Source organism: Maylandia zebra, linkage group LG5 (genome assembly GCF_041146795.1).
Source record: "Maylandia zebra isolate NMK-2024a linkage group LG5, Mzebra_GT3a, whole genome shotgun sequence".
Taxonomy (NCBI): Eukaryota; Metazoa; Chordata; class Actinopteri; order Cichliformes; family Cichlidae; genus Maylandia; species Maylandia zebra.
Window position 1 is genome coordinate 39981465 of NC_135171.1, and position 25924 is coordinate 40007388.

The following is a 25924-nucleotide window of genomic DNA, read 5'->3' on the forward strand; positions in this document are numbered from 1 at the left end:
GTAGTTTTTTGTCTGAATCACTACAATCCATGACCTTACCATACACAGTTAAAGTGCGCCATCCTGTGGTACTTACTCCACAATAGATGAATCATTCACTTTCAACTCACTGCACAGACAGTTATTTATTTTTTTAAAGTATTATAGCGTCAAACCTGGAGGCAGGCAAAATTACAGTTTTTACAGTTTTACTGAACAGTTCTGAATTTTAAAAAAATCTCGTTGAACCTCATACAAAGTGTGCACTTGCTGGTCACTTTATTAGGTACACCTCCTCAACTACTTGTTAATGCAAATTTCAGCCAATTACATTTCATGGAGCTCAGTGCAGTTAAGCATGTGCATGGTCAAGACAACCTGCTGAATTTCACAGCTAGCATCAGAATGAGGAAGAAAAAATATTTATGCAACTTTCTCTGCTAGGAAGGCAACAAGAAGTAAAATAACCTATTGTTACAACCAAAGTGTGCAGAAGAGCATCTAAGAACTTGAAGAAGCTGGGCCACAGCAGCAGAAGACCAGACTAAGTGCCACTCTGTCAGCTAAGAACAGGAAACTGAGACTGCACACACACACTCACCAAAACTGGACAATAGAAAGCTGCAAAAATGTTGCCTGGACTGATGAGTCTCAGTTTCTGCTGTCACATTTGAATACTTATCAATCTCTGACCAATCACAGACACGGACAGGTCTACTGATAGCAGAGCGACTGATTTTACACAGCAAGTAAAACTATGACTTTAGAAAAATATGAAGAGATAAAAAAATAAATAAATAAATAAATTTCCTAAATATGGGATAAATGAAGGTTTTCCTGTTATTTATATTACAAGTTAAAAGCAGCAGAGTGTGAGCTCTGAGTGCTTTGGTCAGTAAAACTGGAAAAGAGCTGCTGTGTTGGTGATACAGTTTAGCCTGAAGACAGAATTTCAGCTAACAGGAGAAAAGCAGGTCTGAAAATATTCTTTTTTTTAAAATTGATGCTCTTCAGGAAAGTCTTTGGACCCTCCTTCTAGGATTTCACAGTAAGCTGTTGTGATCTCTATAATCTCTGGATCTCGTCCAGCCTGCCCCAGGTTAGGTCTTCAGTGTATGTTGGTGATGTGCACCAGTGAAAAGGGAACCTCCTTCATAACACTGAAAGCCACAGATCGTTCCTCCTAATACAGGTTCATGGTGTCGTTCACGCTGTAGCTTCCAGGTCAGGAAGACTGAAACAGCTCAGAGTCAACAGGAGAGAAACGAGTTCAGACCTCGAAGGCTTTAATCTGTAATCTGTGGTTCTTACAGCGAGAGCTGGAGACGTGTGTTCACATGTTTCATGACACTCTGAGGAAGGACCGGCGCTGAAACATGTCTGTTTTCTTCTTACTGACGTTTAATATTAAACACTTTATGCCTGTAAGTGTGAGCGCTGAAGTTCTCATTCATCAGTCTGCATTTATGTCGTTATGCACTCATTAATAACCTGGATTGTTGAACATGTTGATGTTTTTTATGCAAAGCTTAACAGAACTAACACACACACACACACACACACACACACGCTCCTCCCACTCGTGACTGAGGCTTGTTTCCTAAACTCACTCGACCAGAGTATCCGCTGCAGAGCGTCAGTAGCGTGATCGACGCAGCACAGAGGAACGTTTTTACTCCGCGTCATGTTTTCTTCTGTTTTTAAGACAAAAACTCTGCAACTTTTATTTTTGTGTCTCTTTCCTCTGACTGTGACTGCAGTAACAACAGGACATGAAAACGGTAAGAACACTAATGCTGAGACAGTAAAGCTCTTCTACTGATTTAACACAGCAGCGAGATGTATCCAAAAATGGTGAATTATCCCTTTAATGTTGGTGTTGATTTGTTTTCCCCACTCATCTTTAGATGGTTCAGAACTGTCAGTGATGAGGTAGACAACAACTAGATTTAAAGATACAAGTGTTGAGTGTTTCCTCACTGCGGTCCGAGCTGTCCCGTCACAGTGGAGAGAAACACTGAAATATCTGCTGAACAGCAATGAAGGAGACGTAATTACTGCTTCAACCACATTCAGTTCTCAAATCACCACGATGTTGGTGTGAAAACTTAACAAAGACATTTCTTTCTACTAGATATCACTAAGAATTGGTCTTCTGCTATTAAACACAGAAGAAATCATTGGAAAGATTGCAGTTAATGATGATGTCGCAGGTCCTGCTCAGCACACTTCAGTTTAACAGCCTTCTACTCTGCAGAGGGAGGAGAGTGACAGCTTATCTTCCAGTGCTGCTGTTTGTTATCGTGATGACAGCAGAAGGAGTTCAGGCACGTCGGCTCGTCACAGCAAGCTCAAACACAGCAGCTGGTCTCTGAGTGGACTCTTCATCCTTTTCAGTCTGTGACATTCTCATTACCATCACTCAACACTGTGCCAAACCACCTCAGTGTGAGCTGAAGGCTAATGCCACTGGGAGGTCACTAAACCAGAAACCACCTTAAAATTCACCTGAATGCTGAAACATCACCCTCCTTGTGCTGTAGCTTCATGCTGTGTTCACAGGTGCAGCTCCGAAGCCGTTTGTTGGGATCCTGAACATCACGGAGTACAGGGTGCAGCTGAGGTGTGAGGTCAGAGGTGCGTCTCCGAAGCCTAGAGTGGAGTGGAGGGACAGCCATGGAAACATCCTTCCTGCTGAGCAGCCACAGGTGTCACACAGAGACGGCCGCTATGACATCACCCTCCTCACCACGGTGACCAGGACAAACACCAACATCTTCCACTGTGTAGCCACACAGGAGGAGATCGGCCATGTGACTGAAGAAGAGATCCACGTTCCAGGTGAGGCCACAGACTCTGATTTGTAGGGGTGCAACGATATTCGTATCGATATTGAACCGTTCGATACAGTGCTTTCGGTTCGGTACGCATATGTATCGAACAATACAAAATTTTTAATTTATTTTATCAACTTTCCTTCTGACGATGCTGTCTGTGTTGAGCGCTCAGTGAATCTGCGTTCGACTACTCCGCCTAGGCTCGACAGTGCAGCCTAGGCGGAGTAGTCGAACGCAGATTCACTGAGCGCTCAACACAGACAGCATCGTCAGAAGGAAGAGCGCAGGGCAAGCTAGCGAGACAGAAGTTAAGCTCTCCTTACAACATGGACCTCCCCCACCCTCATTCAGATCTGGCGTTTGGAATTATTTTGGTTTTCATGTGACGTATGACCCTGAAGGTAAGCGAGTCATGGACTAAAGTAAAACAGTATGTTGGATGTGCCATGCAATGCTCAATTACATGGGTGGGAGCTAGTGTGTTAGCGCAGTTAGCTCGTTAACGTGTTGGCCGTCTAGCCCCATGCACAGGGCGATCGGCGGTAGCTCGTTAACGGAGATTTGCCGTGTTGTGGCGTTAAGGTCATTTCAACGAGATTAACCTGAAAGCACTAGTGGGAACACAACGAATATGACTGCACATTTACGCCGACATCATCCTAGTGCAAAGACAAAAACAACAAGCATGCTACCAACTTTAGCCGAGTCATTTAGACAGCTGTTAGCACATGATTCTCCTTATGCTGCTGAGAATATAGCCCAGAAGAAGCGGATAGTATAGCTTTTATTTTGGAAAGAGACATTTCTCTGTAATAAACTCTCTTTTCCACAGATGAGTGATTCCTCAATCATATACAGGGCTTGCAATATCGCTAGCCCGACGTCCCGGGGCTAGCGATCTTTTCAGTCGGGCTATTGTAGGAAGGAAAAATATATGTCAATGCTTTTGCATTCTTTCAGAAATGTAGCTGGGTAATTATGTCATTGGCATCGGTGAGCCACTGTCAATATGTGACATATTGAAATCCCGTTTGAATTTGCGCTTGTTTTTTTGCTTTCACTTTGCAATGACAGCACTGATCTGTGAGTGATGATAATTTGTGCACCAATTCCTCTGACATAGTCTTATTAATCGTTAGCTTACTATGCAAACATGACAAGTGAAATCTCCCGCAGCAAGCTTAAACATGTGAGAGGTTGATCGTGCAGAGAATCGCTGAGCTTATGTGAGTGAGTGTGTAAAAGCAGCAGGATTTATATTTGACTACGATGACCTGGATGACTGAGAACCTTCACAGACAGATATATATTTTAGTTCTGCTGAGCCAAATAAGACAGGTCAGGGTGAAGAAGTGACAGCCAAAGAAAAGCTTACCACAAAACGGAGAAGTTATGACAAATCAGACTATAAGGCAAAAAGAAAGTGCAGCTTTATGGTTTCATGGACAAAAGAATTTCTGTGGCTGCAATATGACGAGCTAAATAACCAGGACTGCACATAAGTGGTCCGCAGGTGCGCATTCGCTGTCAAAATAAAAAACACGCACAAGGGTTAGGGTTAAATTTAAAAACTGTACTTTTGAGTTAAAATATATATTTATAATTTTAATAAATGACAAATTAAAAAGGCATGAACATTTTTTTTGTATCGAAAAAATATCGAACCGTGATACCAAAGTATCGAACCGAACCGTGAATTTTGTGTATCGTTGCACCCCTACTGATTTGATTGCTAAAGGTTGTAATTAGTGTGTTTACAAACTATCTTTGTAACAGCAGGCTTCTGTAATGTGTTTCAGATCAGCTGTTCGAGTCCTGCGATGGAGTCGGTGTGATCGTTTCTGTATTTGCTTCTGGATTCTCTGTCACTGTGTTTGCGTCTCTGTTGCTGTTCTCAGCTTGTATTAAATGTTGTTGATAACAGACAGCAGATACTTTCATCTGTATTTTTTATTCTCTGCTCTTCTGTTTCCTCTGGTTTTAAGGCTGATATATTATTTATACCAACATTGTATTAATGAAAAATAAAGTTGGGTAAATGATGACTCAGTGGATAATGTGGATATGGATGTGGATAAGGTTTTAAAACATGCTAAACTGCTTTAAAAGTGTTTAAACATCACGGTTCACATTGAAACACATTCATGTTTTTATCCCGACTGGATACAAATTGAGGCTCTGCCCTTTATCTGCTCATTATTATGATGAATCCTGATATCAGAGCTGTATTTATAATGGCCAGATGCAGGGTGGTGGACTGATCCCCGGTGGCTAAAACTGGTTTTTGGTATACGAATATCACCTCTCTGATTGGGAGGGAGCCTGGGCTCGCCTCAAGGCTTGGGTTCAGGAACTCTCTGGAGTGAAAGGGTGGGGGAGGGCGTTCTTGTATCACCCTGGTTAGGTGCATGTGAGCTGGGGTTTTCCTACAGGTTATACTGGAGGTCCTGAGTGTCACATATAATTGTACACATGAAAATCAGCTCCGAGTACTTGACCTGCTTGGAGCTCCTGGTGGATGCTTGAAGGTGGTGCAGCTGGAGAGTCTTATTTTTACTACTTCTTGTAGGTACTGGCAGTGAGAGCTGGGTGTTTTATTGCTGAGCTGACCGCAGCTTTTCCATAAAGAACGCCGTGTTTGAGCATAAGGCGGTCGACACAGTCAGTCACGGTTGATGATCAGATTTTGTAATCAGAACAGTTTCTTCTTACTAAACGCAGAATCCAGCACATGTGATACATGAAACTTTTAATAACTTGTTGCTTGTCAGTAATGGAAGCTGTGATGATGAAGAGGGAAGAGGGATGCTGCCAGGTCCAGTTTCATTGAACAGCCAAGTTCAATAAAAGTACTAAAACACTGCCTTCATGTTACATTCGGTTGTAATCCCTCTGTAGATGCTGACAGTTACCTGCATCACTGCTCAGGCCTTTAAAGTCAGCTGTGATATTTAAATGAGTCAAATGTTTAACATAGTCGTAAATGAGAGTGTCGGCCTGATCCTCTGAGCTCATTAACAGCTGTTTACTCAGAGAGACGTGGTTCCTCACAGGACAGCCACCACAAACGGGATTATAAAAAATATTATGCATCACTGAAGATTAAATATTACATATTATTGTCTGCTAATAGTGAGGATCTAGATGATAAATATAGGAAAAAATTCTGAGAAATAAGCTTCCTACAAAAGGTATCAGGGTGAGGGGTTCAGTCATTCTGGAGTAATCAGTCCTACAGATTGAAAGAAGTCAGTTGAGGTGACATCTGACGAAACCCCCTCCCTCGCAAAACACCCACACAAACACACCCACCCACACCCTGCATGTTTTGTGGGTGAGGCTGGAGCCTCCGGGGCAGACGCAGTGTTGATTATGTCTCTTAGCTGGCGTGAGAAAGTCTCTGTGTCCTTCCAGAAGAGTCTGTGGGATATTTTGTGATGACATCCAGCAGAGATGGAGGCTGTTTATAATGGAGTGTGATGATATACAATAAATAAAAACACAGTATTTACCCACAGGAGCTGTGTGAATCCTGAGCGTGTTTTCAACATGCTAACTATGCTAAATCTTTGATCACTGTTGTGCATGTTTCTCATCTTTAATAATCAAACCTAGAAGTGAAAGGCCAGCCTCTGAAATATGAGAACTGTGTTTAAAACTGTCTGTAATTCTAAAACGGTTCAGACTTAAGCTGCTTAAGTAATGAGGCGGCTCAGCTGCTGCGTCAGCCTCTTATAACCGTCCACATTACAAAAACTTGCAGGGACGACTCTTTGGGCCACGAGTCGCTGCTCATTTGAACACTTTTGTCAGACAAACAGCAGCAAAGTGAGAAACAGCAGCAGGCCACACAGCTCCACAGCTGTGGATGATTCAGGACACAAAGCACCTGTGGATCTTTTCTCGCCTGCTGAGGTCCTAATTAAACACAGCGTTCAGTGTTACATGTTTTCTGTGGGGTGAGCGGTGTGCACTGCAACAAAAAGAAAATGAGCTTTCTGAACACTAAAACACGACCACACGACCCTGCTGTGAGAGTCTAATCCTGCTGACTCCACTTCAGGCTGCAGCTGGTCTGACTCAGTGTTCCTGGTCCTGGTTTAAGTGACCGTTCAGGTCTCAACATCTGCAGAGCAGGTAAAGGCTGATGTTAGAGTCCAGCAGCAGGATGAGATCCTTCCTTGGAAGCAGCTGAGTGTGGAGAGGAGATTTATGTAAACCAGCTGAAGGTAAAACAGTGTTCAGTTTGAGGGTGACTTTGGGGTCCTTAGGGACTAGTAGAGCGCTATACAGGCCATTTACCATAAACTGCACATGCTTACAGCCACCACTGCCACTGTGCAGTCCTGGTAAATGTGATGCTGTTCTATGAAAGCGTACGTACGCTTTGACTTCTCGTCCGACCGGCTCAACAGACGAAAGCATAAAAAGAGTCATTGTTTATGTTTCTGCTTCCAGCTGCCTGCCAGCTGTGGTTTTCATAACAGGAAATATCACAGTTATAAAAGGTTTAATGCACTGAGTGCTGTCACACTTTTAATGTGACACGCAGAAACTTGACATGTTAACCACGTACTGGATTTGACAATCTGACACTCACTGTTAACTCTTTCATTTTCAGATGAATTTACAGGGACAACAACCCGTGAACCTTTTTGCTGCCTCGATGGCTGTTATGGTTGAAGAGATGATCCTCTCACTAACTGCGAGGTTCGATTTTCCAGCAGTGGAAGTCAATACTGACACTAATGAACTCACTGAAAATCCTCATAAGATGCAAGAGAACAGGACGGGAATCTTTAAGGGTCTCATCGTCGCTTGACTAAAGATTTTCACACATTTTATAAAAAGCCAGAGATTTTTAACACCACATAACGACTACAACCCTGACTGCACAATGATGACCCTGAAATAATGAAGATGATGGTAATAATAATGAAATGGCTAACCCAGAGTCTGGACCTGAAATCAATCGTGAGTCTCGGGGAGATCATCGAGGACAAACCCCGGATACGAACAGGTCTGTAACATCAGGCGCTGGTGTACTGAAGACCTAAAATGCTGCCTGTGTGAGCAAACAGAGGTCACTAAATCTGACCGTGACCTCGAGCACTGTTTGGACCCCTCAGGTGATCAGTGTTTGATTACACACACTGATCATAAGAGGAGTGATGCTTGTGAGCTGTGGACAGACAGATGATGAGCTTCTCCATGACATAAGCTCGGTGATCGCTCAGTCAGGTGAGCAGTTGTTCACAGATTTACAGATTTAATTATTCAGATCTACAGTTGGTGTGTAATCAGTCAGATTAAGTCCTCACGTGTAGCACTAACAGCAGGTGTGTTTCAGTCCTGCCACGGACGCGTGAATCAATGCCGTCATCTGTGGAAGGTGTGCTGGTCGAGCAGGAAAGGAAGAAGATGTTCGTGGAAGTTCATCCAGTCAGTGCCAAGAACTCTGCTCATCTGAAACACGTGTAACAGTGCAACACAACGTTTGGATCTGATCATGCCCAGAACTAACAGGTCAGCAGTTACACAAACTGCACCTGTAATGCTTCAACATTTACTGTGCTCACAGCATATCCATTCACTGTGGACCCCTCGCTGATTAGAGTGGGCTGTAACAGTGACCCCGGGTGCAAAAGGGTGCGTTCACTGACCCTACGCTGTGTTCACTGCATCATTCCATGTTTGGCACTGATCACCACCTGCACTCATGTATATATCTATCCACTTAGCACTTTTAATTCTTATTCTTATTTTTATATTTTTATGACAGTATGTTTGCACTGAAGCACCGCAGCAATTTCCTAATGTTGTAAACCTGCTCAACATTTGGCAATAAAACCCTTTCTGATTCTGATTCTGATTCTTTTTTCTGGGTTTTCCTAATCAGCGAACACTGACGTCCATCCTTTATCCTGAGCTTATCTGGGTTATAACAGCTCTGACTGTCTGTGTATGCTCAGGTCAGGTCACGAGTTTGAAATGAAGGGCACTGGACTCCTTTGGGTTCATCAAGCTGTTTCATTTTATCCCGAGTCCCAGGTTTTTAACCCCTAGAGGAGATCTCCCCACGGAGGGGTTCCTGAGCGTATGAGACCCATGCTGGAGGCTAATGAATCTAACTGTGGGTAAAATAAAAATCAAGGTGGAATAAAGCTGTGAGTCATTAAAGAGCTTCATGAGGAGCAAGAGAAAAGAAGTTGAGCTTCACAAACACAGTGTTTGCTTCACGTTTACTTTGTTGGTATCTGGTCCCCTGTTATGTTGCAAGATAAATATGATGACGCACACTCTTTACAGCAGCCAGGACTGGTTGGCAGCTCCATCACTGCTGTCTCTCCTGCTTCAACCACCAAACATCAGCAGATGTAGTTTGGACAGACAGTCGTTCAGGCTGTAGGCTGTTGTGTAGATAAACTGATCCTGCCTCTCTGTGTGTGTCTGTGTTTGCGCTCATTGTGATTTCTCTGCTTATGGCCGTGAGCCCACAGCTCCTGAAGCAGGACCGCGCACGCTTAAAGCCGCCACTCCCACTACGAACTTCTGGGAAATGTGGCGCAGCTGCTTTGTTTTATCAGTGAATGCAGGTCTTTGAAAGTTGAACCTGTTCATCAGAAAAAGGATACAATCGTGTTCCTGAGAGCTGCGATTTCACAGAAAAATTTAAAGTGATGAAAGTTTTAATGTGCATGTGAATACTTGCTGAGTGAGTCTGCTGTTTCTACTTCCAGAGTTAGGTGTCTCTCACACACACACACACACACACACACACACACACACACACACACACACACACACACACACACACACACACACACTGACAGTGAAGACTTGTTGGTTCCTGCTGCAGCCTGTGTCCGACCATCTCGGTGTGCGAGCCTTCCCAGGTCTCAGGTTTTGGTCTCCGGTTTGCAGGAACTGCTCCGACTTTATTTGGTGCTTTAACTGCAGAGATTTCACCTCCTAACCAGCTGCTGCCGTTCGGATCACGGGGACGAACAGACTTTATTCAGCATCATGTTTTTAGCGGAGCTTTTATCTTTGTGCGTCTTTCCTCTGATGATGTTTGCGGTAACAGCAGCACATCAAAACGGTAGGAAATCATCAATAACTCTGATCATTTCTCACAGAGTCTCCCTGATTCTGTGCTCTGACCTCCTTTATAATTTATACCAGCTGTACATGTCTGCAATACCTTGAATCCAGACTATTGTCTCCCATTCGTGTAATTAAAATGTGATGGCGTGCTGTGAACTGCCTGCTCTCACAGCAGTTTGTGGATCCAGCTGCTCCAGATGTGAACTGACCAAGTGAAAAAACTCACCTACAGTTAAAGACACCGGACATAATCTATGAGCTCTCTTTTTGTTTTTGAGATTTGGTTTGTGTATAACGTCAGACGTTTGTTCTAACATTTGTTTTATGATGAAAGTTTTCTTTAAGGACTTGATTCTGTGATCGTTCCCAAAGATGTGACGGGATTATTTACATTCATTTCATGTTCTTCTGTTAAGATCGGTGGATTTAAACAAGTATAAGAAAAGAATTCAAACTTTAATCTCAAGTATATAATGTACCTAATAAAGTGACTCACTGGACACTTTATTAGGTACATTGTTCAGCTCTCACTCAATTCTCAAATCACGTTAGCCTTTCTCATTGTTTCCACACACGTCACTGCACCTTGAGGCGGCTGTTGTTGTGATTTTATATAAATAAAATTGAATTGAATGAACTTCTCATTAGAAACAGATCCTGATCCATCACGTTCCTGAATACTTACCAGCATCACATTTGTGCTTCCAGTCAAATCACATCAGTGTGACGCTGAAACTGCCTCTCAGGACAAAGCAACATGAACACGTTTATAATAATGTCACACTATTAAGCATCATTAAGGTCATTCATTGTTTATACAGCATACTCCTCTGTAGCATGTCATTATGAATACAGATTGTTTTCTGACTATGATCATTACCACAGATGAATAATCACATCTGTAATTAGAGGTGACATACTAAGAAGGAGGAGTGATTTATAGACGAATTGGCAGAGGTGGGACCAAGTCATTGTTTTGCAAGTCTCAAGTAAGTCTCAAGTCTTTATCCTCAAGTCAGAGTCGAGTCTCAAGTCACTGGTGTAAAAGTCTGAGTAAAGTCTCAAGTCTGAAACTTTGAATTTCAAGTCCTTTCGAGTCTTTAAAAAACAAAAACAACAACAAAAAGTCGCAGTTATATGTAAATGTAAATATTAGACCATGTGATTTTTAAATCTGTTTTTCTCAACACATGACGAAATAGTGAACTTAGAAAATATACACAAATTGTGAAATTGCACCTCTATAAAATGCAGCTCAATTAAACTTAGCTCCAAGAATAAGTTTCACCGACAGTTCTGAGATAAGCTGCATGTTATTCTTGGATGCGCTTGTAGGACCGGCTTTAAAATAGCATGTTCAAAAATATCATACACATTAAAACCAGACAGTTTCATCAACGTAGCCTGGACAACATTTGCTAGTTAGATGAAGTCAGCTATCCAATCGTAGCAAAAGAGAACCTACCGTTCTTTATGCAACTTCAGCTGTCGGACAAAGTTGAAGTTGTTCCGTCTCTGTCTGGGATTCTCTGCTTGCATGTTTTGCATATTGCATTTCATTTTTTTGTTGACTACTTCATAGTTTATGTACCTGAAAAAAATAACTCCTTGCAGCATTTTTGAGCGTTTTTTTTTCTTCTTAAAAAAAAATCTGGTTAATTTGATTGGCTGTGCTACAGCTCACCCACACATACGTACGGAGTGTGGTTGGAATAAATGAATGAATGAATTGAATTAATGGTGCACATTTTCTATATAACTCATTCACTGCCATTGACGTCTATAGACGTCAATTACGTTTTTCAATGGGAGGGGCTAGAATACAACCTCGGGCAGCTTGTCAGTGAACATCAGACTGCTTGAAATGTATTTTTCACAAAAAGCTCGTTTTCTCCCTTTTTGTGGTCAAAACAGGCATTTTTGGTGGAACCCACCTCTCTTCTACAGCTGATTACTAAAGAATGGAAAATGGTAGAAACAAGCTTTTTTTTTGGATGGAAGAAGAGAGTCTGTTCTTCATTTTGGTTGGTTCAGCGTTTATATGATCATAACACACAGTTTCCTGTGGCTCTTCAAAAATGAGTAAAAATGCTCAAAAACCCTGGCAGTGAATGAGATAATATGTGTGTTAAATTTTAGAGATGGGGTGAAATATCAAGTCTTTTCAAGTAAAATGGTTCAAGTCCAATTCAAGTCCCAGGTCACTGGTGTAAAAGTCCAAGTCACAGTCTTAGAACATTTTTTCAAGTCAAGTCTAAAGTCATAAAATTAATGACTCGCGTCTGACTCGAGTCCAAGTCATGTGACTCGAGTCCACACCTCTGTGAATTGGTGAATGATGAATTAAGCACTTTCTAATAGCTTACTAATAACTTAATGATACTTAATGATGCTTAATAGAGAGACATTATTAAAGTGCTGCTGACACGTTCTCAGAAGAGGTGCAGCTGCAAAAATAGAAACACAGACTCTCAGTCTTGTGTCACAGGTGCCTGACATGGCACTGTAATTACACATGAGCATATGCTATATGCTATATATATATATTCACCTACCACTTTATTAGGTACACCTGGCATGTGTTGGGTAGCACCTATTTTTGCTTTCAGAGTTTGATTCATTCTTTGTGTCACAGATTCAGAACAAACTGCTCGTTGGTTTCCGGTTTAGAAATGAAGAAATGTTTATAGTTTAACTGCATACAACATCTGTGTATTAATATAAAATAGAAAACATTTTCTTAAATGAAAAATATATAAATGATCTCAGGTACAGTCAAAGGTCAAAGTCAAATAAAATAATATATCTTCAATCTGAACTAAGGCATAAAAAATGTAGCTTGACTCTTCTTAGAAAGCTTGCTGACATTAATTGGAGTCAAGTACTATTAATTTATAATAATATTTCAGTATCCACTTTAACCACCCTCAGCTCAGTGTCTCAGAGTCGTCTGTGTACATTTTTACTGGCTTTTAAAACCAAACTTTTATTTTATATTTTCAAATATTCACGCAGTTTGATCAATAAAATATTTTAACTAATTTCACTTTTAATCTAAAAAATGGTATGAAAGACAAATATAGTCTAGTACACCTCATGGCCCCCTTTAGACTCGCCCCTGTTCTCCATGTAAAACAGGACGGCTGCTGTCAGCGAGCTGCATCATTTAAACGTCTCAAAGACTGAGGGAACAGGTCATCTGCAGATGTGTGTAAAACAAACATCGGAGGATGGAGCAGCTACAAAGTTTGCTTTTCTGCATGTTAGAGTTTGATGATCAGGAGCTTTGATGAAGGACTTTAAAGGTTTTAATGTTGATCACAGAACAGATTTGTATCTTTAAATCAGCCTGAGCTCTTCGTCTCAGTCTTCACTGTGCGTAAATTCCACGTTAAATTATCGCAGCCTCATCATAACTGCTACTGCTTATCAGTGTTTCTGTTTATAAGTGGAGGCTGTTTGGGTTTGATGTTGTCAGACCTTTTTCTGACAAGCTGCCCAAAAATATGTTTGCAGGTCTGTTTTTTAGTCACAAATACGGGTTAAACACTCGTTACAGATCCGAGCAATAAACAAAGCATCGAAAGAATTCATGTTGACAATTTTTTATTGAATTTACAGTTTTTCTTGATTGACTTGCCTGTTGCATGACAGCAAAGTCCAAATTTTCCAAACAGTTAAGACACAGGCACAAACTCATCATCAAAGTGACACATTTGGTTTGCAAAAGATGTTTTTGACTGAAAAAACAAACGTTTGTGATGAGCTGTGAGACTCAGACGAGTGGATCAACACACTAGCAGATGTCTTCAGCAGTGAAGCCTGTGCAGGAACAATATGAGTGTGTGTGATGTGCTGGAGGAATGTGATGTTTTAAAACTTATCTCTGAATGATCTGCATTTGTTCTGTGTTTAAACATAATGATTTAAACATGTTTCATTCTTCAGGGCGAGGAACCGTCGTGGTGGTTGTATCTGAAGGAAACTACATCATCTTGCCGTGCTCGCTCAGCTCCCAGGAGAGCCTCGTACGAACGCGCTTTCACTGGAAGAAAGACGATGAGCGGGAGGTGTTTGTGTACAACGCCGGCCTCCATCATAATAACAGACGTTCAGGTCAAGACGAGCACTTCAGAGGACGCGTGTCACACTTTTCAGACCAGCTGAAGTTTGGTAACGCCTCCATCATCATCAGAAACACCAAGGTGGCCGACAGTGGAGACTACACCTGTGATTTTCCATTTCATCAGCCGGACAGAGAAACATTTAACGTCACCCTGGTTGTTGGTGAGTCTTTCATTTCTGCAATCATCCTAAGAAGTTATTCCAACCTTAAACAGTATGGAGTGTCCACTTTCTCCTGCTGTGTTCACAGGTGCAGCTCTGAAGCCGTTTGTTGGGATCCTGAACATCAGCGAGGTCGGGGTGCAGCTGAAGTGTGAGGTCAGAGGTGCTTCTCCAAAGCCTAAAGTAGAGTGGAGGGACAGCGATGGGAACATCTTTCCTGCTGAGGAGCCACAGGTGTCACGCACAGGAGAGCGCTATGACATCACCCTCCTCACCACGGTGACCAGGACAAACAGCAGCCTCTTCCAATGTGTAGCCACGCAGGAGGAGCTCAGCCACCGAGCTGCTGACGAGATCTTTGTTCCAGGTTTGATTCCCGCTCGTCATGTTTCAGTCTGTGATGCTGATGTTTGTGCGTTTTAAACAATGCTGTGAAAAAGTATTTATCTTCCTTCCTGATTTCATTGTTTTTTGCATATTTGTCACATTTACATGTTTCAGATCATCAAACAAATATAAATAACAAAGTAATACAAAAGGCAGTTTTTAGATTATTTATCCAAACACAGACACACACTGTGATTAGGCAAATCTTTTGGAAAGCTGAGTTTAATTTTCCTATTTTAAGCATTAATGCTGCCAGAGCTGAAAACCAGAAATGAATAAAAAAAGACAAAAAACTTTTCTGAAAAAGTGAATTAGACCAAAATCTGACAAAGCAGCGCGTCATGAAAGAGAAGCTGAGACAAGTCAGTGACATCTATCGGTGATGTTTGGGTACAAACTCGTGTTTAAGGCTTTATGGTTCACACAGAGAGTCATTATCTACAAACAGACAGGAGTTGGAAAAGTGGTGAAGCAGGAGTCGCCGACCTTACAAAGTTACTCTGAGAGCACATCGGTGGCTCATCCAGGAGGTCAGTAAAGAACCCAGAACAACAGGCAGCACTTGTGTCAGTTTAGGAGAACAGACCAGAAAATCCTCCACACTGGTGTGACACACTGTTCATCAGTTATCACAGACGCCTGAGCGCTGCAGAGGGAAATACAAGCACCTGTTTTCACACAGGTTAAAGGTCAGGGTAGGACGTTTTTGTTCCTTTAATAAATAAAAACATCACTTAAAAAATCTTATTTTCTGTTTACTCGGCTTATAAAATAAAACATCAGGAAGGAAAAAAAACGTTTTCACAGACGTGTTTGTATTTTTTCATTGATCACAGACGCTGATCTTATTTCTGTGGGTTGAAACTAAACCTGACCTTTAGTGTAACAGCTGGATTGTGTCGTGTGTTTCAGCCCAGCTGTTTGAGTCCTGCCGTGGAGACACCATGCTCATAGTTTCATTTGTTTCTGGGATTCTTTCTGCGCTCGTCATTTTGTCTCTCTGTGTGTGTTTCATCTACACTACAGCGTAACTCGCCTTTAAAGGTACGTTTGAACATATTCACACCTGTGGACCTTGTCAAGAATGATGCAGTAACAAATAATAGAGACATGAATGAATAAATGACCAGAGAAAGAAAAGCTGACCTCAAGCTGTCAAACAAAAGTCACACTGAGTTTGTTTATTTTGTTTTTTAATGTCCAAAAAGTATCAGATGAGGGAACGGTGAGGGAACGGTTAGGGAATGGTTAGGGAACGGTGAGGGAACAGTGAGGGAACGGTTAGGGAATGGTTAGGGAACGGTGAGGGAACAGTGAGGGAACGGTTAGCGAACAGTGAGGGAACGGTGAGGGAACAGTGAGGGAACGGTTAGGGAATGGTTAGGGAACGGTGAGGGAACAGTGAGGGAACAGTGAGGGAACGGTTAGGGAACAGTGAGGGAACGGTGAGGGAACGGTGAGGGAACGGTTAGGGAACAGTGAGGGAACAGTGAGGGAACGGTTAGCGAACAGTGAGGGAACGGTGAGGGAACAGTGAGGGAATGGTTAGAGAATGGTTAGGGAACGGTGAGGGAACAGTGAGGGAACAGTGAGGGAACGGTTAGGGAACAGTGAGGGAACGGTGAGGGAACGGTTAGGGAACAGTGAGGGAACAGTGACGGAACGGTTAGCAAACAGTGAGGGAACGGTGAGGGAACGGTGAGGGAACAGTGAGGGAACGGTTAGGGAATGGTTAGGGAACGGTTAGGGAACGGTGAGGGAACGGTTAGGGAACAGTGAGGGAACGGTGAGGGAATGGTGTACAGAGTTCCTGTTTGAAGTACAGATGTATTCATGATAACATGTTTTTATTCTGACCAACAGAATTTATTGTGTTTTGTTGTTTTAACAAAATAAAAATTCTCATCTTCACAGGACCAACATTCTTCATGTGTATGTGTGATTTTAAAAGCAGACTTTATGTAATAAGTACTTTTATTTCCTGTTTGCAGCTTCTCAGTGAAACCAGAGACACGATGTTTCTGTGAGGCTGATTTACAGCAGACTCCAGGCTCCAGAACAAAGTTACTGAGGAAAACAGATTCATACCTCAGTGAACTGAAATCCTGCGTTTCCTTTGTCTTTATGTTGATGCAGCTTATTACAGGGAAGGAAATACTCTTGCTTTAATTTATGCCATCTTTTTTAATTGCATTGAGAAGCAGTGCTTTCTATGATGATCATGAAATGTGAAAACAGACACTGCATTTGACATGTTGTTATCAGGAAGTGAACTGTGAAGCACGCGAAAGTGCAGCTGGTTTTAATTCTGTTCGGTCCTGTTACAGGACGTCTGTGAATGTTTTTAGTGTTTGTGCTCCCAGAACTACTGCTCTCATTATTATTATCATTGTATACTTCATGTCTGCAGACAGACGGTCTCGGTCATTAGTCACACAGAAGATCGTTTCACAGGTCGTCCCATCTCAAATCAAACAAACAAACAAACAAACAATTTGAAAACATGAACGTTGTGCTGTTTATAGACGTGTCTGGGTCTATGTTGAATTGCCTTTTTAAAATTCTGTCACTATAAAAACTGTTCAAGATCCTTTAAATTTAATATCTGATGCAACGACTAGAGCCCCACTCCTAAAGATCCATATTCACAGAGCCATGTTTACAAATGTGCACATATACAGTAACTAACTGTGGCTGTGTGCAAAATGTACCTCTGCTGTGTAATGTACAACCTTCTTTTCAAAACACGTGTTAGAGGCTTCCTCCTCATCATCATCATTGCCCCTCCCACCTCCCATCCTCTGCCCAGTGTTTTTCTGATGAAGGCAACGAGCAGAAACATGTCGATTGAGTAATTCAGTCGTTCTTGTTCCCACGATGCTGCTCGAGCTTCACCTTCTTTAGGCTATAGCTCTTCTCCATGCACCTTGAGTACAAGTGAAGTTGTGCCAGAGATCTTTGTGTTGCCACGGATGTCGTCCTGATCACATCAGCTCCAGTTTTATGTTTTTACAGAGAAACAGACGCTCAGAGCTCCACATGCAAGCTTGATGTGGTCCAAGGATGAGCGACGTCCCTGTTTTTTACTGTTATTTAGTCTGTGCTGATACTTTCGCTTCCACTCTGTGGAGGCTTGATGCTCATGACTTTTAAACATTAGTTTTCTCCTTTTTGTTGGTGAAATGAATGAATGAACTTTCTTGTGGGACAACTAGTGCCTTCATGCTCATGAAAAAACATGAAACATTGTCTCAACTTAAAAATAAAACCTTTTCCAAACTCTGTCTTTTCGTTTTTACAGTTAGTTTCCCTTCTTGTTGATGATGTTTCTGTTAGAACAAAGAGCTGTGTCAGCTTTTTTAGTGTCTGTTCTTAAATGCTGAATATTATTCCATCTTTCATCCTGCAGTCAGCTGTAAAACATCTCAACTCTACATCACAGGCTGACTAACTGTTGCTTTGTTCGCTTTATTTAGAGTTTGATTTTACTCAGACTTCTGCACATCACTCAATGAATTTATGAATATTAAATGCAGTGCTTTTCTGGCGCCCTCTAGTGTCCAAAACTCCAGCATGCAGCAAACAGCAATGAGCTAATGAATTAAATGCAGCCTTTACTGGTCCATTAGAAAGACTTGAAGTCTCCTTCTCTCTGTGAGTTGTGCTGGCCTGTGTCCTGCGGTCCTCCTTGCAGGCTGTCCTATCCCTTCACCTGGCTCTCTGGTTTGGGGTGGGTGCCTCTTTCTTCCAGGATTGTTGGGGGTCCGGGAGTCTGGGGCTCGGGTATCCTGCGCCTTTGGGGGTGGGCCTTGGCACCTGGGTTGTGCTGGCTGGTGCCCTACCTGGCCTTCGGGTCTGTTCACTGTCCCTTGGTGTCTGCGGTGTTCGAGGCCCTTCTCTCTGGGTGCCCTTACTACGTCTGTGGGGTGGGGATGTGCTTGTTGGCTTATACTTGATCTCTGTGGTGACTTTAGACACTGGTGCAGACTTTCATTGTTTCTCAGAAAAAACAGAGACATCTGGTCTTCTTGGCTTTGTGGTCTTTGCTATTGGTCACGACCAATCTGGGGCTTCTGGGCTTTATGGTGTTTGTGTTCCAGTGATTTGGGCGAGCTTGATCGGGGTGGAGTTGTTCATGCAGCACAAGTTACCACACTACCAGGTGTTACACCAGTGTACTGTATAAAGAGCTAAGAGAAAAAAAATGGAGAGGTGGCGAATGATGCTTTAAAATAACATTGATTGTCAGACGCCCCAACCTATTACTGTCATGTGAGCCGAGCGCTGCTCACTCTTAAATTCTTTTCTGCATCCCCCCCCCCCCCCCCCACACACACACACACACAAAAGAATAAAGTACTATAAATGAAATGTGTATTTTTATTCTTTCCACCTTCTTACATTTTTTTTTTGCCTTAGTGTGGGAGACACGTGGAGCTTGAGTTCTTCATTACCTCAAAATCATCCTTGATTTTATTCAGCTGAGTTTAAATAATGACTTTGATAATGACAGCGTCGGGCTGCTGTCTGAATGTAACAGTAACAGAATCACGTTTCAGCAGCTTTCATTCAGCTGTCCACATGTTGGTCAGATATTTAAGATATTTGTGGTTTTTGTTTGTGGTTTTGGAAGGATGAGGACTGGAGGTGGACTCTGATCAGAACCTGTACAGGTATAAATCTTCTCTGGACTCATGCCTTCTGTGTTTATTGGGCGGCGTCCTGCATTAATTCTTGCAACGGGCCTGCGCATGTTTAAACGTGACATGCCCACAGTGAACTAGGAAATGTGATGCTGTTTTGTTTCAGTGAACTGCACTTCTCTGGAAACAGGCGGTTTTTGCATGTTCCTCTGTCATCCAACCAGCTCGACCGACGAAGGACAGGATGTAACAGCTCTAACGTGATGCATGCATGAAAAATGTGAAGTAATGAAAGGTTGACTCCACGGGTGACGATGGTCTGCACTGCATAGATTTTTCTCTCCAGTCTGTTAAGGCAGAGTTTCACACACACACACACACACACACACACACACACACACACACACACACACACACACACACACACACACACACACACACGCGCACCAGGGAAGACCTGCTCACATTCCTGCTCCAGCCTGAGTCACACTGGACTCAACGACTCGTGAACTCCTGGGATCTTTTTGGATTTCATTTTTTGGGGATTTGCAGGAAGTGCTCACTCACTTTTAGAGATTTAAGCTGCTGCTGTTTGGATCGCAGGGAGGAACAGACTTTATTCAGCAACATGTTTTTATCGGAGCTTTTATCTCTGAGCCTCTTCCCTCTGACGGTGTCTGCGGTAACAGCAGGACATGAAAACGGTAAGAAATCATCAGTAGCTGTGATCACAGCGTCTCCCTGAGAGTTTGCTCCGACCTCCTTTTAAGTGAACAAACTCAGAGCTTCACAGCAACTGTTCAAACTCACCTGCAGTCAAAGACACAAGCCTTCCTGCCTTTTTGTTACGGTGTAAATATTAATTAAAACATTATATTTATAGTCACATATAATAAATGCTCACTTCAGAGAGAAGGGAAGAATGAGCCTTAGTCTAAGTTTGTCTGTTTTATATTCCACTTTTAAAATTCAATTTTATTTAATTCAATAAAAGGTCAGATGAACAGGATCAAATTTTGGGATTTACTTACCTGAATAATTGCATTAAAACATCCAGTGAGCTGCAGTTGTCTGGGTGCCTTCATGATGTCAGAGAAGAATGGCGAGGAAGGCAACTCTAATAACCTCTCGTTACAACTAAAGTGGGCAGAAGAGCATCTCTGAACACACTTTGGACCTTGTAGATGGGCTGCAGCAGCAGAGGAGCACACTGGGGCTCGCTGTCAGCAAAGAACAGGAAACTGAGGCTAAACTGAGCAAACAGCAGAATAGAAAAACGTTGCCTGGTGTGATGAGACTTTATTTCTGCTGCCATGTTTAGATGGCAGGTCAGAATATGGCGTAAATAAAAGAAAGCATGGCTCCATCCTTCCTGGTATCGTTCCAGCTGCTGGTGGTGTGGGTCTCTGTACCAGCGTCATTACAACTCCACGCTGCCTACCTGAGTTTTGTTGCTGACCGTGTTTATCGATGAATGACTACAGTGCACCATCTCCTGATGGCTGCTTGAACAGGACAGCACTTAAGGCTTAAAGAAGCTTAAACCATCTCCAACTGGTTTCTCGAACATGACGATAAGATCAGTGTACTCGAATGACCTCCACAGTCACCAGATCTCAGTCCAGCAGAGCACCTTTGGGCTGTGGTATAATAGGAGATTCACATCATGTAAGAAAAGCTGACAAAGCTGCAGCAGCTGTGTGATGCTAACACATCAACATGGACCAGAACCTCTGAGAAGTTAGCTTGTTGACTCTGCGCCATTAACAGCTCTGAAGGTAAAGATGGTCCAACTGAATAAGAGCAAGGTTTCCCTGATAAAGCTGCTGTAGGAGGCATGCATGCTTTGTGGATTGCTAATGTTTGGTTTCTATGTTTGGTTGTGGGGTGTGTGCTCCACAGGTAAAGGTGATCACACTCGCCTGTTCACTTCACCTGGGGTTGGACGAACATGAAGTGAGCACAGGAGGAGTCTGTGTGCTTGATGGTTTTCCTGTCCTGGTGTTTGGCATGTTTGAAATAAACAGGAGTGCATCCAGTTTATTTTTCATCTCATGCTAACTTCCTTAAATGATTTGGTCATGTGACTCAAATGCTGAATAAAACTGTTTTCTAACTCGGTTATAAATTGTTGTTGCAGTTGAGATGACGTGTTTACGAGCTACTTATTTTAGATTTAGCTCTGAATTATTCATGTTTTGTTCTCATGAGGTTTAAACTGTGATTCATTCTTTAGGAACCGTCGTGGTGGTGGCATCTGAAGGAAGTTACATCATCTTGCCGTGCTCGCTCAGCTCCCAGGAGAGCCTCGAACGAACGCGCTTTGATTGGAGGAAAAGCGACGACAGGGAGGTGTTTGTGTACGACGCTGGACTTCATTACAACAACGGCCTGCGAGGTCAAGACGAGCACTTCAGAGGACGCGTGTCACACTTTTCAGACCAGCTGAAGTTTGGTAACGCCTCCATCATCATCAGAAACACCAAGGTGGCCGACAGTGGAGGCTACACCTGTGATTTTCCATTTCATCAGCCGGACAGAGAAACATTTAACGTCACCCTGGTTGTTGGTGAGTCTTTCATTTCTGAAAACAAACCAAAGACCAAGTGTAACAAGCGAAGCACACGTGAACTTTTATAACAGACAAGAGGTGAAATATTCCTTTTTTACCACAATACTGATATAAAAACTTTATACTGATTTGATATCAGTAATATTTGGTGTTTTCTGCTGTTAATGACAAAAGTGTATCGATCATGCTCCACACTCTTAGTGCTGTTAGTGTTGGTTCAAACAACCCTTTGTGGGGAAAGTGACCGCAGATATTTATCTCCTGATGCCTCTGCTTGTTCTCGGGATAAGAACAGGGTGTGTTCAGACAGGCTGGCTGGTAGGAAAACAAATCAGCAGAAACAAATCTTATTCTACATTCCTCAGATTCAACAGTCCTGTGTCCTGTAACCCACTTCAGACGTGTCATGAAGCAGGAACAACAACAACGCAGAACTTTTCCCTGTTTCACTGAAGACAGTTTTAAGCTGATTTGCTTGTTGTGACTCGTGTTTCTTGCTGCTGTGTTCACAGGTGCAGCTCCGAAGCCGTTTGTTGGGATCCTGAACATCAGCGAGGTCGGGGTGCAGCTGAAGTGTGAGGTCAGAGGTGCTTCTCCAAAGCCTAAAGTAGAGTGGAGGGACAGCGATGGGAACATCCTTCCTGCTGAGGAGCCACAGGTGTCACGCACAGGAGAGCGCTATGACATCACCCTCCTCACCACGGTGACCAGGACAAACACAAACCACTTCCTCTGTGCAGCCACGCAGGAGGAGCTCAGCCACCGAGCTGCTGACGAGATCTTTGTTCCAGGTTTGATTCCCGCTCATCATGTTTCAGTCTGTGAATGATGCTGTTTTCATGAATGTGCTTTTCGTTGATCACAGACTAAATTGTGGATGTCATGGAGACTCGTGTTGACAGCAGGCTGGTGTCGTGTGTTTCAGACCAGCTGTTTGAGTCGTGCGGTGGAGACATCGTGCTCATAGTTTCATTTGTTTGTGGAATTCTCTCTGCGGTCGTGCTGATAGCTGTGTACGTGTGTTTCCTCTACTTTACCGTCTAATCGTCCATGAAGGTGCGTTTGAAAGATGGATTATATCAACATGTCTGTAATCTGCAGACATGACTGTACCGCGGATATTAATTTTTGTTTTATTATCTTATTCACAGCTCCTTTTTTGTTGGGTCTTTTATTCTGTGTGTGTGTGTGTGTGTGTGTGTGTGTGTGTGTGTGTGTGTGTGTGTGTGTGTGTGTGTGTGTGTGTGTGTGTGTGTGTGTGTGTGAGTGATGTTGCCTTAAATATAATTTATTTGTCATGAGGAAGTTTCACTGAGCATATTCACATCAGTTTGTTCTGTTGTGTGTTTGATTGTTCTGGAAGGTAAAGCAGGAACTTGATGTGTTCAGGTTCAGGTTGATTGTCTGCAGTTTCACACGTTGATGTTTTGTACGTTTTTAATCGTGAACCCAGGAAAAATAGGAGTTGCTACAGAAACAAAGCAAAGTTATGTGAATGATTAAATGACCAAAGAAAGAAAAATATTTATGCGAGCTCTTTTTGCAAAATCACATTTTTGGTTTATTTGTTGTTGTTTTAATGACCAAAATGAAAAGTATCAGATTCGGGAAGTTTGCATCGTGCCGTGATGTGTTTAAAACAGGGATGATGGGGACAGGAGGTTAACTGGTGTGAGTGTCTGTGTTGGCCCTGTGACAGACTGCTGATCTGTCCTGGGTTAACCCCGCCTCTCGGCCTATGGATGCTGGGATAGACTCCACCCCCTGCGTCTCTGAGGAGGATGAGCAGAGGAGGAGGGATAGTTGTTTCTCCTGCTAACAGGTGATGTGTGACTTGTTGAGTTTCTTTATTGAAACTTGGAGTCATGAACATATTATAGATGCAGAATAATAAGCTTCACAGCTGCTTCTGCTCACTGAGTTCATTACTAACATTAAAATCTTTAGAGTTAAAGAGTTTCACTCACAGTCCAGTGGCTTTACAGTTTTTTACAGACGCTAGGACACATTTCTCAATACTTAGGTCACGTTTGCAAAACTCCTCACACAGTGAGCACAACAGAAGTCTATGTGGGCTAAACTGAGGACCAGTTATCATTGTTTTGGCACAAAATGCATTCAATGACTACATCTCTCAAATTTCATGAATTATCTTCTCACTCAGACACAACAACTGCCAAAAATCTTTGTACGGACAGGACATTTTGCATGTGCTTACATACTGTTTTCAAAACTGTTAAACTTATGGCCAAAACAATAACACAATGCAAAACTTAAAAAGACAGCAAAATCCAACAACAATATTTTATTGAAACATATTTTAAATCTAAAAATGCAGTTTAACCAGCCACAGCTGATTCTCATTGTGGATGAACATCTACACAGGTGTTACTGTTAATTTTTCAACTCCTTCAATTCTGGCAGCCAGAAGATTATTTCCTAGGTGTGTTGCCCAAGATGACATAAGATGTGATGTGGATGAGAACCTGTGGCCAAATGGAGAAGACCGAGTAGATTAGCATTACTACTGTATGTGTATCAGTGGATGGTGTGTATACAAATTCTTGTATTTTGGGATTACTTAGTGCAAAAAAATAAAAATACATAAACAAATATTAACGAATTCTGCATGATGTCTGATTCATTCCAGTAACATATATTGAAATTATAAACAGAGATGTGTCCTTGTTTTACACAAGAAAACACTGTGTAATGCTACATGTTGTTAGTGTTTTTTAGGTCATTGTTTTGTGGGTGACAAAGTGTGTTTGTCGGCTGTCAACCTTTGCTAGTGTTCTGGAAGAATGAGTTTATTTGAGACCTGAATGAAGTGTTTTGGTAGTTGTAGTGCATTTTGAATGTGAAATGAACTGCTTTGCCAAGCTGACGGTCAGTTAGGAGGATTGTGTGAAGAGTTTTGCAAACGTGACCTAAGTATTGAGAAATGTGTCCTAGCGTCTGTAAAAAACTGTAAATGAGATGCTGATAACTCATCTTTTTGGGAGCTCCATTTATCACATGTATGTGTTGATGTAAAAGTTGCTTTTGTGTAATATTTACTTTGATCTCTTGTTTGCAGATTCTTGGAGAAACCAGAGTGATGATCCTTCTAAGGATCCTTGTAACGGTGACACCGAGCTGCCACATCAGACACTCAGAAGAAACTTACTGATTCTAAGTTCAGGACAACAGATTCATGCGTCAGTGAAATGAAATCTTTACTTTTACTCTTGTCTCATATTGAGTCAGCGTGAAGTAAATGCTGCTGTTTTATATTTATTTTAAAATGATGGCTCATGATGAAATGAATGTTTTTTATTGTCACATGAAGCAGTGACTTCCATGATGATCATGACACATGAAACATGATCATGGCTGTTGTTACTGGGAAATGAACACTAAGCTGCAGTAACGTCCAGCTTTGCTCTGCACTTTAATGTTTGTGCTCTCACACTGTCATTACCTTATGAATGCTACGTCTTATATCTGCAGTCAGATAATGTTAACCATCATTACGCAGCAGACTCTCGTGCTGTTTCATTTAATTAAGACAAATATGGCCATCATCTTTTATTCATTCTCTTATTTCTCTATGTGCAGATTTGAAATTTTGTATAAAATCTTTCCTTCTAATTTAAAGATTATTTGCTGCTGTTCAGAAACCTGAAGTAGAGTAGCAGGACAGTGATGGAAGCATCCTTCCTAATGAGGAAGTTGTACTTTTGCTGAGCAAGTCTTGACTTATATGTGTATGTCTATCACTTGTATTCTTCTTTCTAAAGTCTTTAAAAGAAGACATTTTCTGTCCTTACACCTGACCGTTTACTTAAGCCACGTATGACTGACCCGTGAATCTTTCAAGCCTAAATTGTAACCGTGTGTGTGTACATGGGTACGTTTATCTCTGAGGTATAACACTTCTTTTTTAACTCCCAAAAGTCAAAAAATGTAACTACAAACAGTTCAGACAAAGGCATTTCTGTGTTTTTCACTGACTGATCAAAGAAAAAATAATGATGATCAAAAATGTAAAAATAAATAAATAAATAAATAAAATCTGAAGGTTTAAATAAATTGTTCTCTTTGTGTGTCTGCAGCTCAGACGCAGTCTC

At 42.0% G+C, this 25924-nt stretch overlaps 3 protein-coding genes across 7 annotated transcripts; all 3 read left to right on the top strand.

The window, feature by feature from the left end:
• The first annotated feature begins 1556 nt into the window (after positions 1-1556).
• Positions 1557-4861, top strand: LOC101479462 (uncharacterized). Of its 4 annotated transcripts, XM_076884355.1 has the most exons (5): positions 1557-1760; positions 1887-2029; positions 2114-2455; positions 2542-2820; positions 4616-4861. In XM_076884355.1, the coding sequence occupies exons 3-5, from the start codon at positions 2443-2445 to the stop codon at positions 4732-4734; spliced, it is 411 nt and encodes a 136-aa protein (XP_076740470.1). In that variant the 5' UTR covers positions 1557-1760; positions 1887-2029; positions 2114-2442; the 3' UTR covers positions 4735-4861. The 4 variants fall into 4 exon arrangements, 3 of the variants coding, with proteins under 3 accessions (XP_076740470.1, XP_076740471.1, XP_004559079.3); XM_076884356.1 differs by lacking the exon at positions 1887-2029 and having other exon boundaries at positions 2237-2455; XM_004559022.4 differs by lacking the exons at positions 1887-2029; positions 2114-2455 and having other exon boundaries at positions 2523-2820.
• A 4827-nt stretch (positions 4862-9688) lies between these two features.
• Positions 9689-17881, top strand: LOC101467109 (butyrophilin-like protein 1). Its single transcript, XM_076884354.1, has 5 exons — positions 9689-9918; positions 13872-14210; positions 14299-14577; positions 15510-15641; positions 16589-17881. The coding sequence occupies exons 1-4, from the start codon at positions 9843-9845 to the stop codon at positions 15626-15628; spliced, it is 813 nt and encodes a 270-aa protein (XP_076740469.1). The 5' UTR covers positions 9689-9842; the 3' UTR covers positions 15629-15641; positions 16589-17881.
• Positions 17882-19388: 1507 nt separating this feature from the next.
• On the top strand, positions 19389-23491 carry LOC143418679 (putative butyrophilin subfamily 2 member A3). 2 transcript variants are annotated; one of them, XM_076884357.1, is made up of 5 exons: positions 19390-19944; positions 21477-21809; positions 22325-22603; positions 22738-22868; positions 22964-23491. In XM_076884357.1, the coding sequence occupies exons 1-4, from the start codon at positions 19869-19871 to the stop codon at positions 22854-22856; spliced, it is 807 nt and encodes a 268-aa protein (XP_076740472.1). In that variant the 5' UTR covers positions 19390-19868; the 3' UTR covers positions 22857-22868; positions 22964-23491. The 2 variants fall into 2 exon arrangements, with proteins under 2 accessions (XP_076740473.1, XP_076740472.1); XM_076884358.1 differs by lacking the exon at positions 22964-23491 and having other exon boundaries at positions 19389-19944; positions 22678-22826.
• Positions 23492-25924: the final 2433 nt, after the last annotated feature.

Bases quoted from the DNA above. Each gene is read 5' to 3' on its own strand.
- LOC143418679 (XM_076884357.1), top strand. From the start codon at position 19,869: ATGTTTTTATCGGAGCTTTTATCTCTGAGCCTCTTCCCTCTGACGGTG. The intron at 19,945-21,476 runs GTAAGAAATCAT...TTCATTCTTTAG, and splicing joins AACAGCAGGACATGAAAACG to GAACCGTCGTGGTGGTGGCA. The intron at 21,810-22,324 runs GTGAGTCTTTCA...CTGTGTTCACAG, and splicing joins TAACGTCACCCTGGTTGTTG to GTGCAGCTCCGAAGCCGTTT.
- LOC101467109 (XM_076884354.1), top strand. From the start codon at position 9,843: ATGTTTTTAGCGGAGCTTTTATCTTTGTGCGTCTTTCCTCTGATGATG. The intron at 14,211-14,298 runs GTGAGTCTTTCA...CTGTGTTCACAG, and splicing joins TAACGTCACCCTGGTTGTTG to GTGCAGCTCTGAAGCCGTTT. The intron at 14,578-15,509 runs GTTTGATTCCCG...CGTGTGTTTCAG, and splicing joins TGACGAGATCTTTGTTCCAG to CCCAGCTGTTTGAGTCCTGC.
- LOC101479462 (XM_004559022.4), top strand. The intron at 2,821-4,615 runs GTGAGGCCACAG...AATGTGTTTCAG, and splicing joins AGAAGAGATCCACGTTCCAG to ATCAGCTGTTCGAGTCCTGC.